The sequence below is a fragment of the Marmota monax genome, unplaced genomic scaffold, assembly GCF_021218885.2.
Source record: "Marmota monax isolate L192 unplaced genomic scaffold, Marmota_monax_Labrador192_F-V1.1 WCK01_AAM20220418_F8-fsc00035, whole genome shotgun sequence".
NCBI classification, from domain to species: Eukaryota; Metazoa; Chordata; class Mammalia; order Rodentia; family Sciuridae; genus Marmota; species Marmota monax.
In genome coordinates, this window is record NW_026691961.1 from 4758024 (window position 1) to 4772972 (window position 14949).

Here is a 14949-nt window from a genome sequence, read left to right on the forward strand (position 1 = left end):
GGGCGACAGGGACGAAGTCTGGTCATCTGTGCCGACCTGGGGCTAGGAGGAAGCCTCGGGTGGGATCACAAGGAGACAAGCTCAAGGTGGAGGGTCTGTCTCCCTGCGGAGGGTCAGGGCAACCCGGCAGGCCCTTCCTCACACTGCCCGACACAGCGCCCAGCACCTCACGCCACCCCAGAGGTAAGCGCAAGTCAGGCCACAGGCCTAGTTACACAGAGACCCGCGGTTACCGTGGCTAATGGGGCCTTCGCAGAACAACGCCGACATCCAGTCCTATCGCCATCCCTTCCAGATCCTGGACTGGGCTCCTGACCAGGGTGAGGACCTCTGTGGGACAGAAGGATGCTCCTGACCTTAACAATGGCATGTCCCACAGCAGGACTAGCCCACCAACCGCCCATCAGCCCATTCACGCCTCAGAGACACGCTCCTGTATCTCCAGTCTGCACATAAGAGAGGACACAGAGACCTCAAGTCACCTGCCCAAGGTCACACAGCTGGTGAGAGGCAGAAGCAGGAGCTGACAGAGGACACCCGGGCTCTCCGTACTGCCACATTCCTCTAAGTGTGTTTGTAACTGTGGCCTTCCTGAGAAAGGGACAGCGGCTGTCTCATTGGCCGTGGTGTGTGGCCCCAGCACTCGGTCCCAATCTACAACAAAGGCGCTTGGACTCCACCCCATCTGTGAAGAGGCCCAACCACAGTTGCTGCTCCCAGGGGACAGGGACGAAGTCTGCGCAGGTGGGAGGCGCGGCTGGTGCTCAGGAAGGATCGAGCATGGGGCCCAAGGGTGCCCGCCCACCATCTCTGTAAGGCGTCCCTGAAATTCAGGGTGCACCTTCCTCCGTATCTCAGGAGACCCGGGGTCGTCTCTGGGTGCACGTCGCCAAGACCAACCGGCAGATGCCCCCACGGCACGGCAGCAGTGATTGACAGCTGGCGGGACCACCCAAAGCATGCTTCTCTCTGGTCTCTCAACAAGAGAGTCTGACCACCACCACGACCACCACTCACATGGCCTCCGTACTCTGTGAGGTCCGATAAGTCACCTAGAGACGGTCTAAGTACAGGGGAGGGTGGCGCAGCTGGTGTGTGACCTTGTCCACCCGAGGGACGTGGGCATCCGGGGCCTGGGGTCTGGGGGGCGGCGGTGCTGGCACGGACTCCCTGCGGGTTCTGAAGGACGCCTTCCTTTCCTTCAATAGGTACTAGGGGACATGTGACTATGGCCAACCTGTGACTTCATCCAGAGTGACAGGCGACTTCTTTTAGGGATGGATTTACTTTGGTTAAATACGAGATAACGGACTTAAAGAGCAGTACTCAGTAGATAAGCTGCCTGCGCTGCCCTGCCCCACCCGCTCCCTTCCACCTCCCACTGGAGAAGGACACCACCCGATGCCCACTCCTCCTGCCTCCCCTGCAGCCAGCGCTGGTCCCGGGGCGCAGTCCCGGTCAAGAAAACCTGAGGAGTCTCTAGTGCAGGCAGAGGGGCTTCCAGGAAGACTTTCGCTTCCCTAAATAAAGAGGGCCATGTGAGGCTGGCGTGGCCCTGCCTCCTTCCTGCCTTGAACCTAGATGTGCCGGCTGGTGCTACAGCAGCTACCTTGGGGCCTTGAGGAAAAGACCATGAAAATGGCAGAAACAGCAGCTTTGGGAGCAAGGCCAGAGGGGCTGCAAGCCCTGATATGTTTGTTTTTGTTTAAAAAAAAAAAGAAAGAAAAAGAAAAAGAGCACCTTCACACTTAGACCCCGGGAGCCAGCCTTTCTGTTTCTGAAGTCAACTGCAATCCCAACGGATATGAGGAAAGCCACAAATGTCAAAACCGTGGGACTGAGGTGAAACCTCAGGGAAGAGCGCAGGCCGAAAGCCACAAATGTCAAAACCGTGGGACTGAGGTGAAACCTCAGGGAAGAGCGCAGGCCCCGAGGTCCTGAGTTGGAAAACTGCCCACGCTGCTCGCTGGCCCTGTGAGTCTGGGCAAGTTGCACTGTGCCTCGGTTTCCCCATCTAAAAACAGGGATCGAAAGAGCCCAACCGTGGGGCCAAAGCAAAGTCTGCTACAGAGAGGGCGTGGCATCCTCCACGACACACAGGAGCCAGCCATGTCTGTGACTTACAAAATTGAGCCCTTATCGTAGCCACACGGGGAGAAGGGACAAAGCAAAGGTGGAACTGACTTAGTCGCTAGCTCTTCCAACACCTGCCCTTAAGGACTGTGTTCAGCACCCCTGTCTCGGAGCTGCTGGCACAGCAAGAAGAGGGGAAAGAAAACTGCTCCAAGCCCTGCCAGCCAGCTCTCAGCCCCTGGCTCCCCCTTCCCTCCAAGCTCCAGCCACACGGGCCCCCTTGTTATGCTGGGGCTTCTGCAGGTGCTCTCCATAGCCTAGAACATTCCAGCGTTTGCTTTCTGCCCAGGTGGCGGGAACTGCAAGCAGCCCTCCAATATCCAATCTCCCTTATCCACCAGCAATGCTAGCGGAGCGCACCTCTCCAGAAAACTACATTCCCTGGACAGAGGCTGTGGCTCAGAGGCAGAGCGCTCGCCTAGCATGCATGAGGCACTGGGTTCCATCCTCAGCATCGCATAAAAATAAAGAGTTTTTAAAAACTACATTTCCCAGCCTCCTTTGCAGCTAGATGTGACCATGTGACTAGTTACCAGCCAATGGGATGTGACTAGAGACTCCTCAGGGTGCACCCTCTTCCCCTTTCCCACTGGCTGGCACGTGGGGGTGGGCGCAGATGGACCAGCACCCCAAGGCAGCAGGGCAGCGAGATGGGGAGCCCCACCTGCTGAGATCTTTACCTGGGAGAGCAATTCACTTGCATCTTAGGCCCCTGCGTCTAAGTCTCTGCCAGACAGACAAACCCAGCTTGCAATTCAGGCTCCCCACCCAACAGTCTCCCTCCTCTCTGGGACCGACCCTCCCTGCGCCCACCAGCACCAAGTGAGTCCCCTCCATGGCACCGGTGGATCCCACCTCCCACTCAGTGGTCCCTTTCTCCCATGAGCCAAGCTCAAGGAAGACGGGGACCCTGCTTCACACCCGGGGTTCCCAGCACAGAGCCCCGTTCAAGGACAGTCAGGACCCCCTCAGAGACTGTCAATGGGATGGGGCCACCACGGGACCAACTCAGCCTGGGATACAGAGCCTCCAAGGGTCTCCATCCCACCAGGAGCACTGAGGAGGCGGGGGGGGGGGGGGGGGGGCGCCACCCACTCAGCCAAGTCCTGGCCCACGTCTTGCCAGGACCGCTCCATACCCAGAGGTTAAAAAACAAGACTCTGACCAACTGCCTCCAGGGGAAACGATTATTAACCAAATACTTAATTAGGTTCGGGTTTACACTTCACCTTCAACTACAGATCTGTTAAGAAAAATGGGTCATAGCCAAGACACACAAGTCAATGGGAAGAAGATTGAAGAACATGCCTTAATAGGGCTCTCCTCATCGGAGTCTGAGGCAGGAGGATCCCAAGTTGAAGGCCAGCCTCGTCAATTTAGCAAGACTGACTCACGATAAAAAGGGTTGGGATGCAGCTCAGTGGTAGGGCATCCCTGGTCAATCCCCAGCACCTCAAATAAAATAAATTAAAATTACAAAGGGGCTGGAGGTGCTGCTCAGTGGCTGGGTGCTGGCCAAGCATGCCTGGGGCCTGGGTTCGAGCCTCAGCTCTGCCAAACGTCAATAAAAATACTGCACGTTCAGCTTTCCTGGGGGAGACTGGAGATTAAACAACCTGTGCAGAGAGTGACAATGGAGGACTTCCACCTGTCACCTTCCCCTCTCCTCTCTTCTTTTACAGCATGGCTCTTACAGTGTCACAGAGACAAGGAGGAGGCCCTGTGAGTAATCTAATTACCAGGGTGTTCACAGTTACCAGAAAGCCCGGGGCTTCCAACGCCCGGGGACATCAGCAGCTCAGAGACATCACTGCCCGGCTTCAGGTGGTTTGGCAAGTTTCCTGAATCCTGAACGACAATAAAACCTGCAGGATGAACTTCCCCACGACGCCTGGGATAGCCGGAGACTCCTCAAGTGCATGACTGGGCCCTGGCAAGGACACCTTGGGGCACTGGCAGAACCAACCCGAGCCATCTCCAGCCCCTAGATGAGCCAGGAAAGGATCAGGATGTCCCCGGGCTGCACCCTGCCCAACGAGGCCTGCCTGGGCCCAGAGGCTGCAGAAGAGACACCAGAAACCCTCACTCCCCGGCCAGCCGGCCCATCCAGCCACCTCCTTGTGACCCCAGCTGGCATCTGCGGGGCACCTCCCGCGGGCCCTGCTCCACTGGGGGGGGGGTGCCACCTCTTTTCCTCCTCAAGGTCCGTGAGACCCCCACACAATCACAGCGCACTTTACCGACAAGGAAACCGAGGCTTAACAGGCCCAGGGTGGCCTCGGGGGCCTTTGGGGAGTAACAAGGGGCTGACCCAGAGGGAAATCCTCTCTCTCAAGTCCCTCCTCCCACCAAGCACAAGGTGACGTGGAGGTGGGCCAGCTCTGTCCCAAGGGTGAAACGGCCACCCACACCCCCACCTCCGGTGGGACAAAAGTAAAGGGCGGGAGAGTCCCGAGCAAGTTCAAGTGCAGTCCTGGCCACCTCTGCTGCCAACGTGTCCCTGGGCAAGTGAATTGAGGAGGCCTTGACCTAATAATAACCACCGGGTCACCTCTCCCAGTGCCAACCGGCCTCTGTGTCCAGCCTGCCTGGAGGGACCAGAGAGCTGCCTGGCATCGTCTACCCTGCTCCCCCCCCCATTTATTTTCGGGTTTTCTGTTGCAAGGCTGAGGCTGGGGGTGAAGCCAGAGCCTGGTGCCGCCAGGCAAGCGCTCACCACTGAGCCACACCCCAGCCCACAGCTAGTCTCAAGAACAACAGTGTGCATCCCGAGAGCCGGCCACAACAGCGGGTTTTCTGTTTTAGAAAACAAATAAGGCAAAGCTACAGGGTCACCTTTTCAAAGGTCCTGAGCTGTTCATTCCACTCCTGAGAAGGTATTCTATTGAAATAAGCCAAGGGCACCTCACCACAAGGTGCCATTACAAGTGTTTTCTTTAAAAGGAGAAGGAGGGGGGAGGAGGAAAAACAACAGAGCACCCTAAATGTCAAACCACAGGCCTCAGGGAGTGGATTACAGACCACAGATACAGGGACTGTCACCCGGACACCTAAGGGTAAAATTACAAGGGTTATGTAGAACGTGGGAAAATTATTACTGTTATTATTATTGTACCAGGGACTGAACCCAGGGGTGCTTAACCACGGAGCCACATCCCCAGCCCTTTTTTTTTTTTAATTTTTTTATTTTTGAAACAGGGTCTCACTAAGTTGCGTAGGGCCTCACTGAGTTGCTAAGGCTGGCCTTCAATAGGTAATCCTCCTGCCTCAGCCTCCCAGATCTCTGGGATTCCAGGTGTGCACCAACCCACCCAGGCTCATTGAAAAATCCTTACAACAGCGGGGGAAAAAAAACACACAAGATACCGAATGGTACCCAATCTATAAGTGAGACTCGAATGTTAACACGCTGATAGACACAGCCTTGGGAAAAACACTTACAATCTCCATGACAGAGGGACAAGGCCCCCAGTGCACGCCGAGACCCTGCAAGTTAACCAGACACAACTAGCCTGTCAAACACCCCAAAAGGACCCAAGACGACGCCCACAGGAAAGAAGGTACAATCACGGGGGAGTGTGTTGAATGGCACACAGAGGGTCACTATGAGAGGGGCAGGCGGAGGAAAACAAGGCCTCTCTGCACTTGCCACAGTCACGAAACACCGAGTCGTGTTCAGCCCTGGAAAAGATGCCGAGAAATGTGAATTTTCCACACCGGGCCATTGGGAATGGACTCCTTTTGGAAAATAACCAGGCCACACTATTAATGAGAAAAAAATGTATATAATTCTGACCCAGGTACAGGGAGATATATTGGGCCATTGTCCACTGGGGGAGAAAAAAAAATGGGAAGCCTATCCAAGCAATGATCCACCCACAGGCACAGAGCCCAACTACCCCAAATCTGTAGGTCTGAATACTATACAACCGTGATAAAGGTCAGTGAAGGTTCTGTGTGCTCACGTGTGTGATGCTCAAACAGCCGAGAATGACAGGAATCCACACTGAGCTGAACCTATTAGCTGAGTATGTAAATGTCGCAACAGTTATAGAGAAAGGACTGACTCACACCTGGTCCTGGAGTCCAGGAGAGATACTTGATCAGGCTTCTCTTTTTTTAAAATATTTTTTTTTAGTTGTAGATGGGCACAAAACCTTCATTTTATTTCTTTATTTTCATGTGGTGCTGGGGATCGAACCCAGCGCCTCGCATGTGCCAGGTGAGCGCTCTCCCACTGAGCCCCAGCCCCAGCCCCTTCTCAAGCTCTCTTTAAATATCCCCATTCGGTTTGACACTTCTGAAATCAGAAAACCCTAGACTCTACTAGAAAGTTTATGTGGAAAAACTCAACAGCCATGACACCCACAGAGCACCAGGAAAGCTTCACCCTGGTCTCTGGTTGACCTAACAGCACTTTTAAAATAATAGGACAAAGAGGTTCAAAATTTAAGGGCATCTTTGAAACAACTGAAACAAAAAAACCAAAACACCCTCCTATTTGGGCTCCTGACCTAAGCCCTTTGGAATGTAAGGTTCCACTTGAGCCCCCACACACAGGAAGCATTTGCCCGGCCTGCTCCATGATCTTGATATGCCAGGAACACAATAGGTATTTAATAATTGCTAGTGGGTCTGCCAGTGGGAGTATCACCTGCTGCAGCCACACAGCAATTAGCTCTGAAATTTCAAAACTCCAACATCCCACCACCTAGCAGCTTCCCCTGGGAGAACTTGGTCTGCAGAGTCATTTACATAGATTTGCATACATGCATACAGCTTGCCCAGGAAGGAGCATGTATTAATGCCACCAGAAAGCTGAACAGGACCCCAACAGCCACCCAGAGGGGATGGGGCTCAGCCACGTAACTGAGTGTGTGGCTGATACAGAAACGGTATTTCCTTTTCCTTTCGATTTGCGTGCACCTAACCGGGAGAGCCAATCCGCATTTAGAACAGGAACCCGCTGGGGGGAGGGGACACACAGGGGTACACACACATCTGCATAGGTCTTTGCATAAGCTAGAGATTTTTCTAGAAGGTCGCTCCGAGAAATTACCATCATCACCAGGGGCACAGAGCAGGGAGGGGAAGTATGACCTTGACCTTCCCTTTATCAGGGGACCTTTTTTTAGATTGACAGCAACCTCAAAAAAGTTACAGTGCGGGTGGGGGCCAATCGCATCCAGCTCAACAAGGAATTTTCTAGTCCTCTGCAGAAAAGTCACTGTGACCCCTGACAGAAAAGTACCTCCTCATCTTCGTGGGCCAGAAAAACTTTCTGTATGAGAATCAAAGGCCGCTGGGGAGGGGGGAGTCCCAACCCCAGCTCAGAGGTCCCCCCGGGGGTTCTCAGAGATGAGCCACGTGGGAAAAAATACACACAGGAGCTCACTTGGCCTTTAAAAACCTGAAGTTCCCTCAAACGTGGATGAAGGATCAGAAGGCCGTGCCTCTGCTGCGGACCAGGCAGTGCTCCATCTCCTAGGGGGACGAGGGCCGGAACCTCCCTGGAATTCCCAAGCCCTTCATTAGGCCCACCGCAGCCTGTGGGTGCTCCAGGCAAGACTGTGCTGGGCAGGCCCTGCAGATCCTTTGAAGTAAATTCCCCCTGGGGCCTCGGTGCCTGTGATCCCTCTCTCCCATCCCCCACCCCCTGACCTTGCCTGGCCGGCTTTGACACTGAGGTCTGGGGTCAGCCTAGCCCCCAGGGCCTTCGGTAGCTTGCACCCACCTCAGTTCTTCCCAGTGCGGTCTCTGCAGCCTCCACCGTGATCTCAGATCCCCAGTGCAAGCCCCAGGGGAACGTGGGCCTGTCTGTCCAGCTCTCTGCTGTGTCCCCAGTGTCGGGAACAGGGCCGGCACACTGTAGATGCTCAATTAATAATAATGATAATCAATGTCAATCAAAGAATGCCAAGTGGTTGTAGGAGAGAGAGAGAATGAATCCCAGGCCTTCAAAGGCCACCCTGAAGTCCCCGCTCCTGGGGAACCCGGCCGAGGGACAACACCACTCGTGCGTGAAGACTCTCCCGAGGCCCACGGCGGGGGGGGGGGGGGGGGGGGTGGTGTCGGGGTGCACAGAGGCCAGCTCCCAGCGAGAGGAGAGCGTCCCAGCAAATCTCAACCACTAGCTGAGCCAGTCCAGGGCCACCGCCTGGTCCTCAGAGCCAGGAGATGAATCCCACAACTAAGCCACGGGACACTGCTGTGAAGTGGAGTCTTGACTCTGTCACTGCTTGACCTGGGGCAGAGCCTCCCAGCTGGCCTCTACAGGAAGGCCCTCTTCAGGACAGCAACCTGTCCCCACACCCTCACCAGAAGACAGAGGCAGGTGGAAATCCAGGCCCCAGTGGGGACAGGGCAGCAGGCTGGGCTGCCCCAAGCCCCTTCTGTAGTGACCGGGGTGGAGCCTCCTTATGGGCGGGCAGCTCACTAAGCTCCCCCAGGACAGCTCGGTGAGCCAATGACACCGCGAGTCCCCAGCCTACCACCTGACTTCTCCAGGAAACGCCAGGAAGGAGGCCCCAGATGGCCCCGAACTTCCCCATGTTCCCCCACACCAAGTGACTGCAGTTCCACTCCAGAGCACAGCTGGCACTGCCTGGGCCATTCCTAGTTGTCCTGACAAGGGGCAATGTCCCCCTGTCCAGTGGGCAGAGGCGGGCGTGGCTGCCAACCAGCCCCCGGGGCACAGGACGACTCCCACACCAGGGAACAACTTCCCGGGCCGCCAACAGGGCCAAGGTTGAGGAGCTGGCTCCTGCCTCCCTCGCCCCCACAGAGGACCGGCCAGCTCTGGCCCTGGGCTCCAGCACAACAGCCCTCCCGCCCTCGCCCTTGGGGGAGCCGGGCTGGGGAGGCTCTGCAGTCCTTACTGTCCCAACCCATTTCTTTAGTTTTTGCAAACAACGTTCAGGACAATGTTTTAGGAGCCAGAGTCTGACTGACCCTTAAGACCTGATGGTGAAAGCCAGGCCTGACCCCCACCACGAACACCCAAGCCAGGGCCCACAGGGACACCAGGGGGTCAGAGTGCAGGGCCATCGGGGCTGGGGTGTGGCCCAGGTAGAGCACCTGACCCACGGATAGGCGCTGGGTTCCATCCCCAGCACCACAAAAAAAATAAATAAATAAAACAGTTTTTTCTTTTCTCTCTAGCTAGCCAGATGGGCCCCGACACCAAAAGGCTGGGCTACAGAACAGGAGATGCCAACTCAAATACTAACAGGTGCCAGGGAGATGTCACCAGTGAGGGAAGCCGACCAGGTGTGAGAAAGTACGAAGAGAGAAGATGACAGACGCTCGGCCCGGCCCCGCAGAGCAAGCCACCAGGGGCAGGACGGGCAGCCCCAGCCAGGCCAGTGGCCCACGGGCCTCCTGACCCCGAGGAGAAGCCAGAGGTCCACACAGGTCTGTGAAATCTTCCAGAAAGGAAACACCAGAAATCACAATTCATACCATTAAAATAAACCAAGCCAGCGGGGGGCTAGGTCCACCCCCAGCCCGGAACAGAGCCGAGAGGCTTGCTCAAGTTCACAGGCTGCTTGGGCCTACTGTGTGCAAGACACCCGGAAAGAGTGGGACACAACCCTGTCTGGACCCCTGCAAGACAAAGTACAAGGAGCCTAATGTGGGAGCCCAGGGCTCAGTCTGAGCACCCACTCCAGACAGGAGAGACTGCTGCACCCCAACACCTGGGAGAGGCCCTCCGGGCTGCTCCAAAGCCATTCTAGAGCTCTGGGTCGTTTATTCAATTAGCAAACATTTGCTGAGTACCTAGGAGCTGGGATCACAGCTGTGAACCCCGGGGGTGAGGTGGACCCTTTGGTGGACGTGTACAGAGTAAGCACCGCACCGTGAGTAAAGACTTCAGAGTATGAGAAGGCCACAGGGCCATGACGTGGGGGGCAGAGAAGTGAGCACGCAGGGAAGTGGGGGGGGGGGATGAGGAAAAAGGCTACCCAAGGCAGCCTCCGAACAAGACCGGGAAGGCAGGGAGCATTCCAAGCCATATGCAAAGGCCCTGAGGCAGAGCAGGCCTGGCTGCCACAGGAGTCCTCTCTCCCTCCACCCTGAGGGACTTGGGAAGCCACTGCAGAGTTCTCAACAGCAGATGGACAGCATCTCTCTGGCCGCCAGGCTGAGACTGGACTGCAGAGGTGGAGGGAGGGAGAAGAGCAGAGGTGAGTGTACAATCCAGCAAGTGGCCCACGGTGGCCCAGGACAGCGCGGTGGCCCAGGAGGCCTGAGAACAAGGCCGATTTGGATATCTTTTGAACAACAGGCAGCGGGATCTGCTGGTGGGTCAGATATGGAAGGGAGGCCAGTCGGAGGAGTCAAGGACACTGCAGCTCCTGGCCAGTGTCTGGGCGGACTCGGCCCCTGGCCCCTGTCGCTGACATGGGGAGGGCCGGGGAGCTGAGCTGCTCTGGGACCTGGAGGCAGAGAGGCCCTGAGTCACCCAGGTGGAGAGACCAGATCCCAAAAGTCCATGAGTGGGAAGGGGAGTGTCACCCACCAGCATGTCCCAAAGGTGAGGCGCCCCAAAGACTGCAGCCAAGGAGTGGCCCAGTTCAAGGTCTTCTGAGGGTCTCAGCCAAATGGGCTGCTGGGCCTTCCTTCTGGAGCCCCGGGTCAGCACGCGCCCTGCCCAGCTGGGAGCTCCCCAGGCCGGGCCTCAGATCCAGCATCCACGCAGCGGGGTGAGCAGGGGCAGGACCACACCAGTCCTGAGGTCCCCTCCCGCTCTAGCAATCATAGGGAGGGAGGGGGAGGGTGGCGGAAGGAGGACCCGCAGGGGAAGGAGAGGGACAAGGTGGGAAGACAGTGCGGAAGCCATCCTGCGGAGTCCCTGCAGGACGAGACCCCCGGCTCCTTCCAGACGGCTGGGAACACCCCCAAGGGGAGGTTTTCAGGCCGGAATGAGACCAACTCCAAGGCCACTCGTCACCCCAAGAGGAACTTCTAGCAGCTGCTGAGATGTCCCCACCCCGCTCAGAGGTTCCCAGAGCAGATTCCACCCCAGGACCAACTCACTCCGCGACCCCGCCCAGGCTGTGGCCAAAGTCCACCAGAGTTCCACTGGGTGGCCACCACTACCACACAGGGAGCGCCAACTACAGAGCAAGCAGCCGCAGTGGGACAGCTTGCCAAGGGCGCGCTGGCCACGTCCCGAATCACCACAGCTCCTTGGGGGCTACACGATTCCCCCATGGGGGGACCAACCAGGCACTGTCAGGGACACAACTGGCCTCAGCTACAGAACCAGGATTTGAGCACAAGGTACACGAGCGTCAGCTCCAGGCCACCATGCTACACCGGGGCTGGGCGTTCTCTCCGTTCCTCTGTATTTTTCTAATTTTTCTACCCTCAGCATGAAACACCCTAGTGCATGGATTTTATTTTTTTTAATTTTAATATTTTTTAGTTCTCAGCGGACACAACATCTTTGTTTTGCATGTGGTACTGAGGATAGAACCCGGGCCGCACGCATGCCAGGCAATCGCGCTACCGCTTGAGCCACATCCCCAGCCCATGCATGGATTTTAAAAACTGACTTAAGAATGGCCAGGCCTGGTGTCACACGCCGGTCATCCCAGGGGCTCTGTAGGCTGAGGCAGGGAGGTCGAAAGTTCAAAGCCAGCCTCAGCAACTGAGCGAGGCCCTAAGCAACTTAGCCAGACCCTGTCTCTAAATAAAATACAAAAAAGGGCTGGGGATGGGGCTGAGTGGTTAAGGACCCTGGGTTCAATCCCCAGTACCAAAAAAAGGCCTTGCCAAGGAGATACCCTAGGACATTAATCCAACCATCAAACACCAGCCACAAACCTCACCGCCACCCTCCAGGGGAAAAACAAGCCAAGTACCAAAAACTCTATTTGTTCCCGTAGATAACTCAAGTCCTCTCTTCCCATGGGGGTGAGCCAGCGCATCCTCCGGGGGCCTCGTCTGGACATTTTAGGGGCACAGAGACAGACACCAGCCCAGGCTCCGAGACAGTCCCACATGGGCCAGTTCCTTGATGAGTGGGCCCCCAGCACACCCCCAGGGAGTCCCCAGGAAGGACAGGAACAGGAATCAGCTCCTTCTTGGAGGCCAAGGGAACCACCGTGATCTGCGCAGGCGTGGGCTCAGCAGCTCGCTCCTTTGCTGGGCACAGCAACCTAGGAGGTTGGGGCGTCTGTGGGCCCCATTTTACAGATGAGGGAACAGAGGCAAGGAGTGACACAGTGGCTTCCCAAGGTCACACGGGCATCTCCCAGCGTGGAGTACGCCACCTTGGGAGACCCAAGCCAGCCGCTCTGGATTGCACTCGACTCCTGCAACTGGCACTTCCTGAGGCCAGCCGCCCACTCGCCAACTCTGGTTCCAGGGCACCTCCAGAAACTGGGGCATCCAGCAGGTGGAGGATCCAGAGGGAGGAGGGGCAGAGGGAGTCGGCAAGACCAAGAGGCAGGAAGGAGCAAAGGCCTCTCAGAGGTGAGGGCCAACCACCACTGTCCCTAGGTACATTCGACCCTCTGATGATTTCTGTAGCAAAAAGTCCTCGGAAGAAAAAAAAATAATAAAACAACTGGGTTTCTTGGATGGGTTCTTAGTTAAATAATCACAGGACACAGGATACTGCCAACATGAGCCATCCACTGCCGGGAACCTTCAGTAAGATAGAAACTGGTTGACAGGCACCTGTGTCCCCCACCTTAACGCAGGAGAAAATAAACAAGAAATACTCCAGGACTCACTCAGCGCTAAACCAGGTCCTCTGTGGAGACCTGCACAAATATCTTGCTGCCGTTACACCTGGGTCACAGGGACCCACAGGTGTTTCTCTCTGCTCAAGAGACTCCAATGCAAATTGGCCTCCAGCCTAGCCCTCCAACTCCTGTGGCTTAAAATGACATCTCAAAAGTGCACTTGGTTGTTCAACCAAAATGACACCCCCCCCCCAAAGAACAAAGTCTTGCCCTGGGCCCTTGAGGGGAACTTTTCAACCCTCAGGAAAAGACTACAAAACAGGACAAGAGGGTATTTGTGGGTGCTAATCGCCAACTCCTGTGAGCCAAAGGTGTTTTTCCTGATTCCTAAACAAAAGATTGTGTCCAGATTTGCCCATTGTGTTTACCAATAAGGAGGTCACAAAAGAGCTCTCCTGGAACCAAGGGGCAAATCGCATTACAGTGACCCTAAAGCCCCAAGTGCTGGGGATTAAACCAAGAAAGTGGGCTCTGGGAAGCCAGCTAGCTAGGGCCAGCCCTTCACATTTCAGAACACTCCCCAAGTAGGGGTAGAGCCCGGGGCATCCCCAGAGAGGAGGCTCACCCCAGGGAGCCGGGTCTGGGGCATCCCCAGAGAGGAGGCTCACCCCAGGGACCCGAGTCCTGGGCATCCTGGGCTGCACCCCAGCCCTGGCCCCAGGGTCAAGCAGCACATGCCAGGTCAGCCGCCTTCTCCCCTGGTCTTTCTCCTGTTCCCCTAAACTTGCCCTGAGCTTAGGCAGAAAGGAAGGAAACCAGGACAAACACAGTAACCAGAGAGAGTGACACGGAGTAAAGCAACGTGGGGTGGGGGGGGGGAGCCCCAGCGCCACCAGTGGGAAGTTCCTTTCTACAGCCTGTGCCCTTCCCCAGCTCCCCCTTAAGGAATGGGGGTTGGGGGCGAAAGGGGGGCCCCCAGACCACGAGGTAGGTGGGAGGGCAAGGTAAGCCGCCCCCCTGGCCTCCCTGCATCCATCCCCACGTCCCCTTTCCTGGAAGGTAACTGCACGGGGCGCCCCGCGCGGGGAGGCCCCCTGCTCGGCCGCCCAGCTCCCCGCGGAGCCCGTGCCTGGCGCCGGGCGGCCCGAGTTCACCCCGCGGGGGGCCCGGGGCGGCGGGCGCGGGGCTGGGGACTGGGGACCGCGGGCCGCGCGTCCCGGGCCCGGCCCCGCCCGCCGCGCCGGCCCCTCCTGGTCGTCCCTTCGTCCTCCTCCCGCGCGCGGAGGCCCAGCACGTACCCAGAGCGGGTCGGAGCCGTCGGCGCTGCAGAAGCCGCGGAGCGCCATGCGGGCGGCGGCGCGGGCACCGGGCGGGCGCGGACGGGCCCGGCTGGCGGCGGCGGCGGCGGCGGAGGGCGGCGGCGCAGGAGCCAGCGGAGCCGCAACGCCGCCGGGTTGGCCCGCGTCACCGGGATGCGAGCGGCGCCCCGCCCCGTGCGCCTCGCCCGCGCGCCCCGCCCGCCCCGGCGCCCGCTCCCCCGGCGCGCGCGTGGGCAGCGCGGCCGGACCCCGGCGCCAGCCACGCCCGCCCCGCGCGCCGCGAGGACCGTCATGGAAACCGGGGGTCACGTGTGCGAGCCCGGGGCCAGCGGAGCCGCCGGCTGCGTCCTGATTCGACCCTCGCCGTTACCACTTCCCCTCGGTGCAGGAAGAGAACCAGGTGCCCGGTGGCTTTGCCAGGGTCACCTGGTTCTCAGCCCGCAGGAGCTGAGCGGGCCAGCTGGCCGCAAGACGGGCAGCAGGAAGTGCAGACTCCCGTCCACCTACCCCTTCCTAGTGGGGAAACTGAGGCTGGGGGGAGGGGGGGCGGCGAAGTGACTTGCTCAAGGTCACCCAGTCAGCAAGCAGTGAAAGTTGGCCCCAGGACACTGATCTCCATTGCAAACACCTGTGGCCCCCCACCTGTGGGTGAAGCACACCTGCCTTGCAACACTCTGAATTCCACCCAGGAAATAACAGGGTTGTTTATCTTCATCCCGGAGATAATAAAACTGAGGTCTAAGGATGTGATAATAACTAGCAGACATTCACAGGGAGCTGCCCAAGGCCTGTGCTCAGCA

The 14949-nt window shown here is 57.6% G+C and overlaps 1 protein-coding gene across 1 annotated transcript in view; it reads right to left on the bottom strand.

Moving 5' to 3' along the window:
• The window catches only part of Abcc1 (ATP binding cassette subfamily C member 1), a 92578-nt gene extending 78347 nt beyond the window's left edge, over positions 1–14231 (bottom strand). The window contains exon 1 of the mRNA XM_046437689.2: positions 14129–14231. Within this exon, the coding sequence (XP_046293645.1) occupies positions 14129–14176 (48 nt within the window). The 5' untranslated portion in view covers positions 14177–14231. The remainder of the gene's footprint in view (positions 1–14128) is intronic.
• Between the last annotated feature and the right edge of the window lie 718 nt (positions 14232–14949).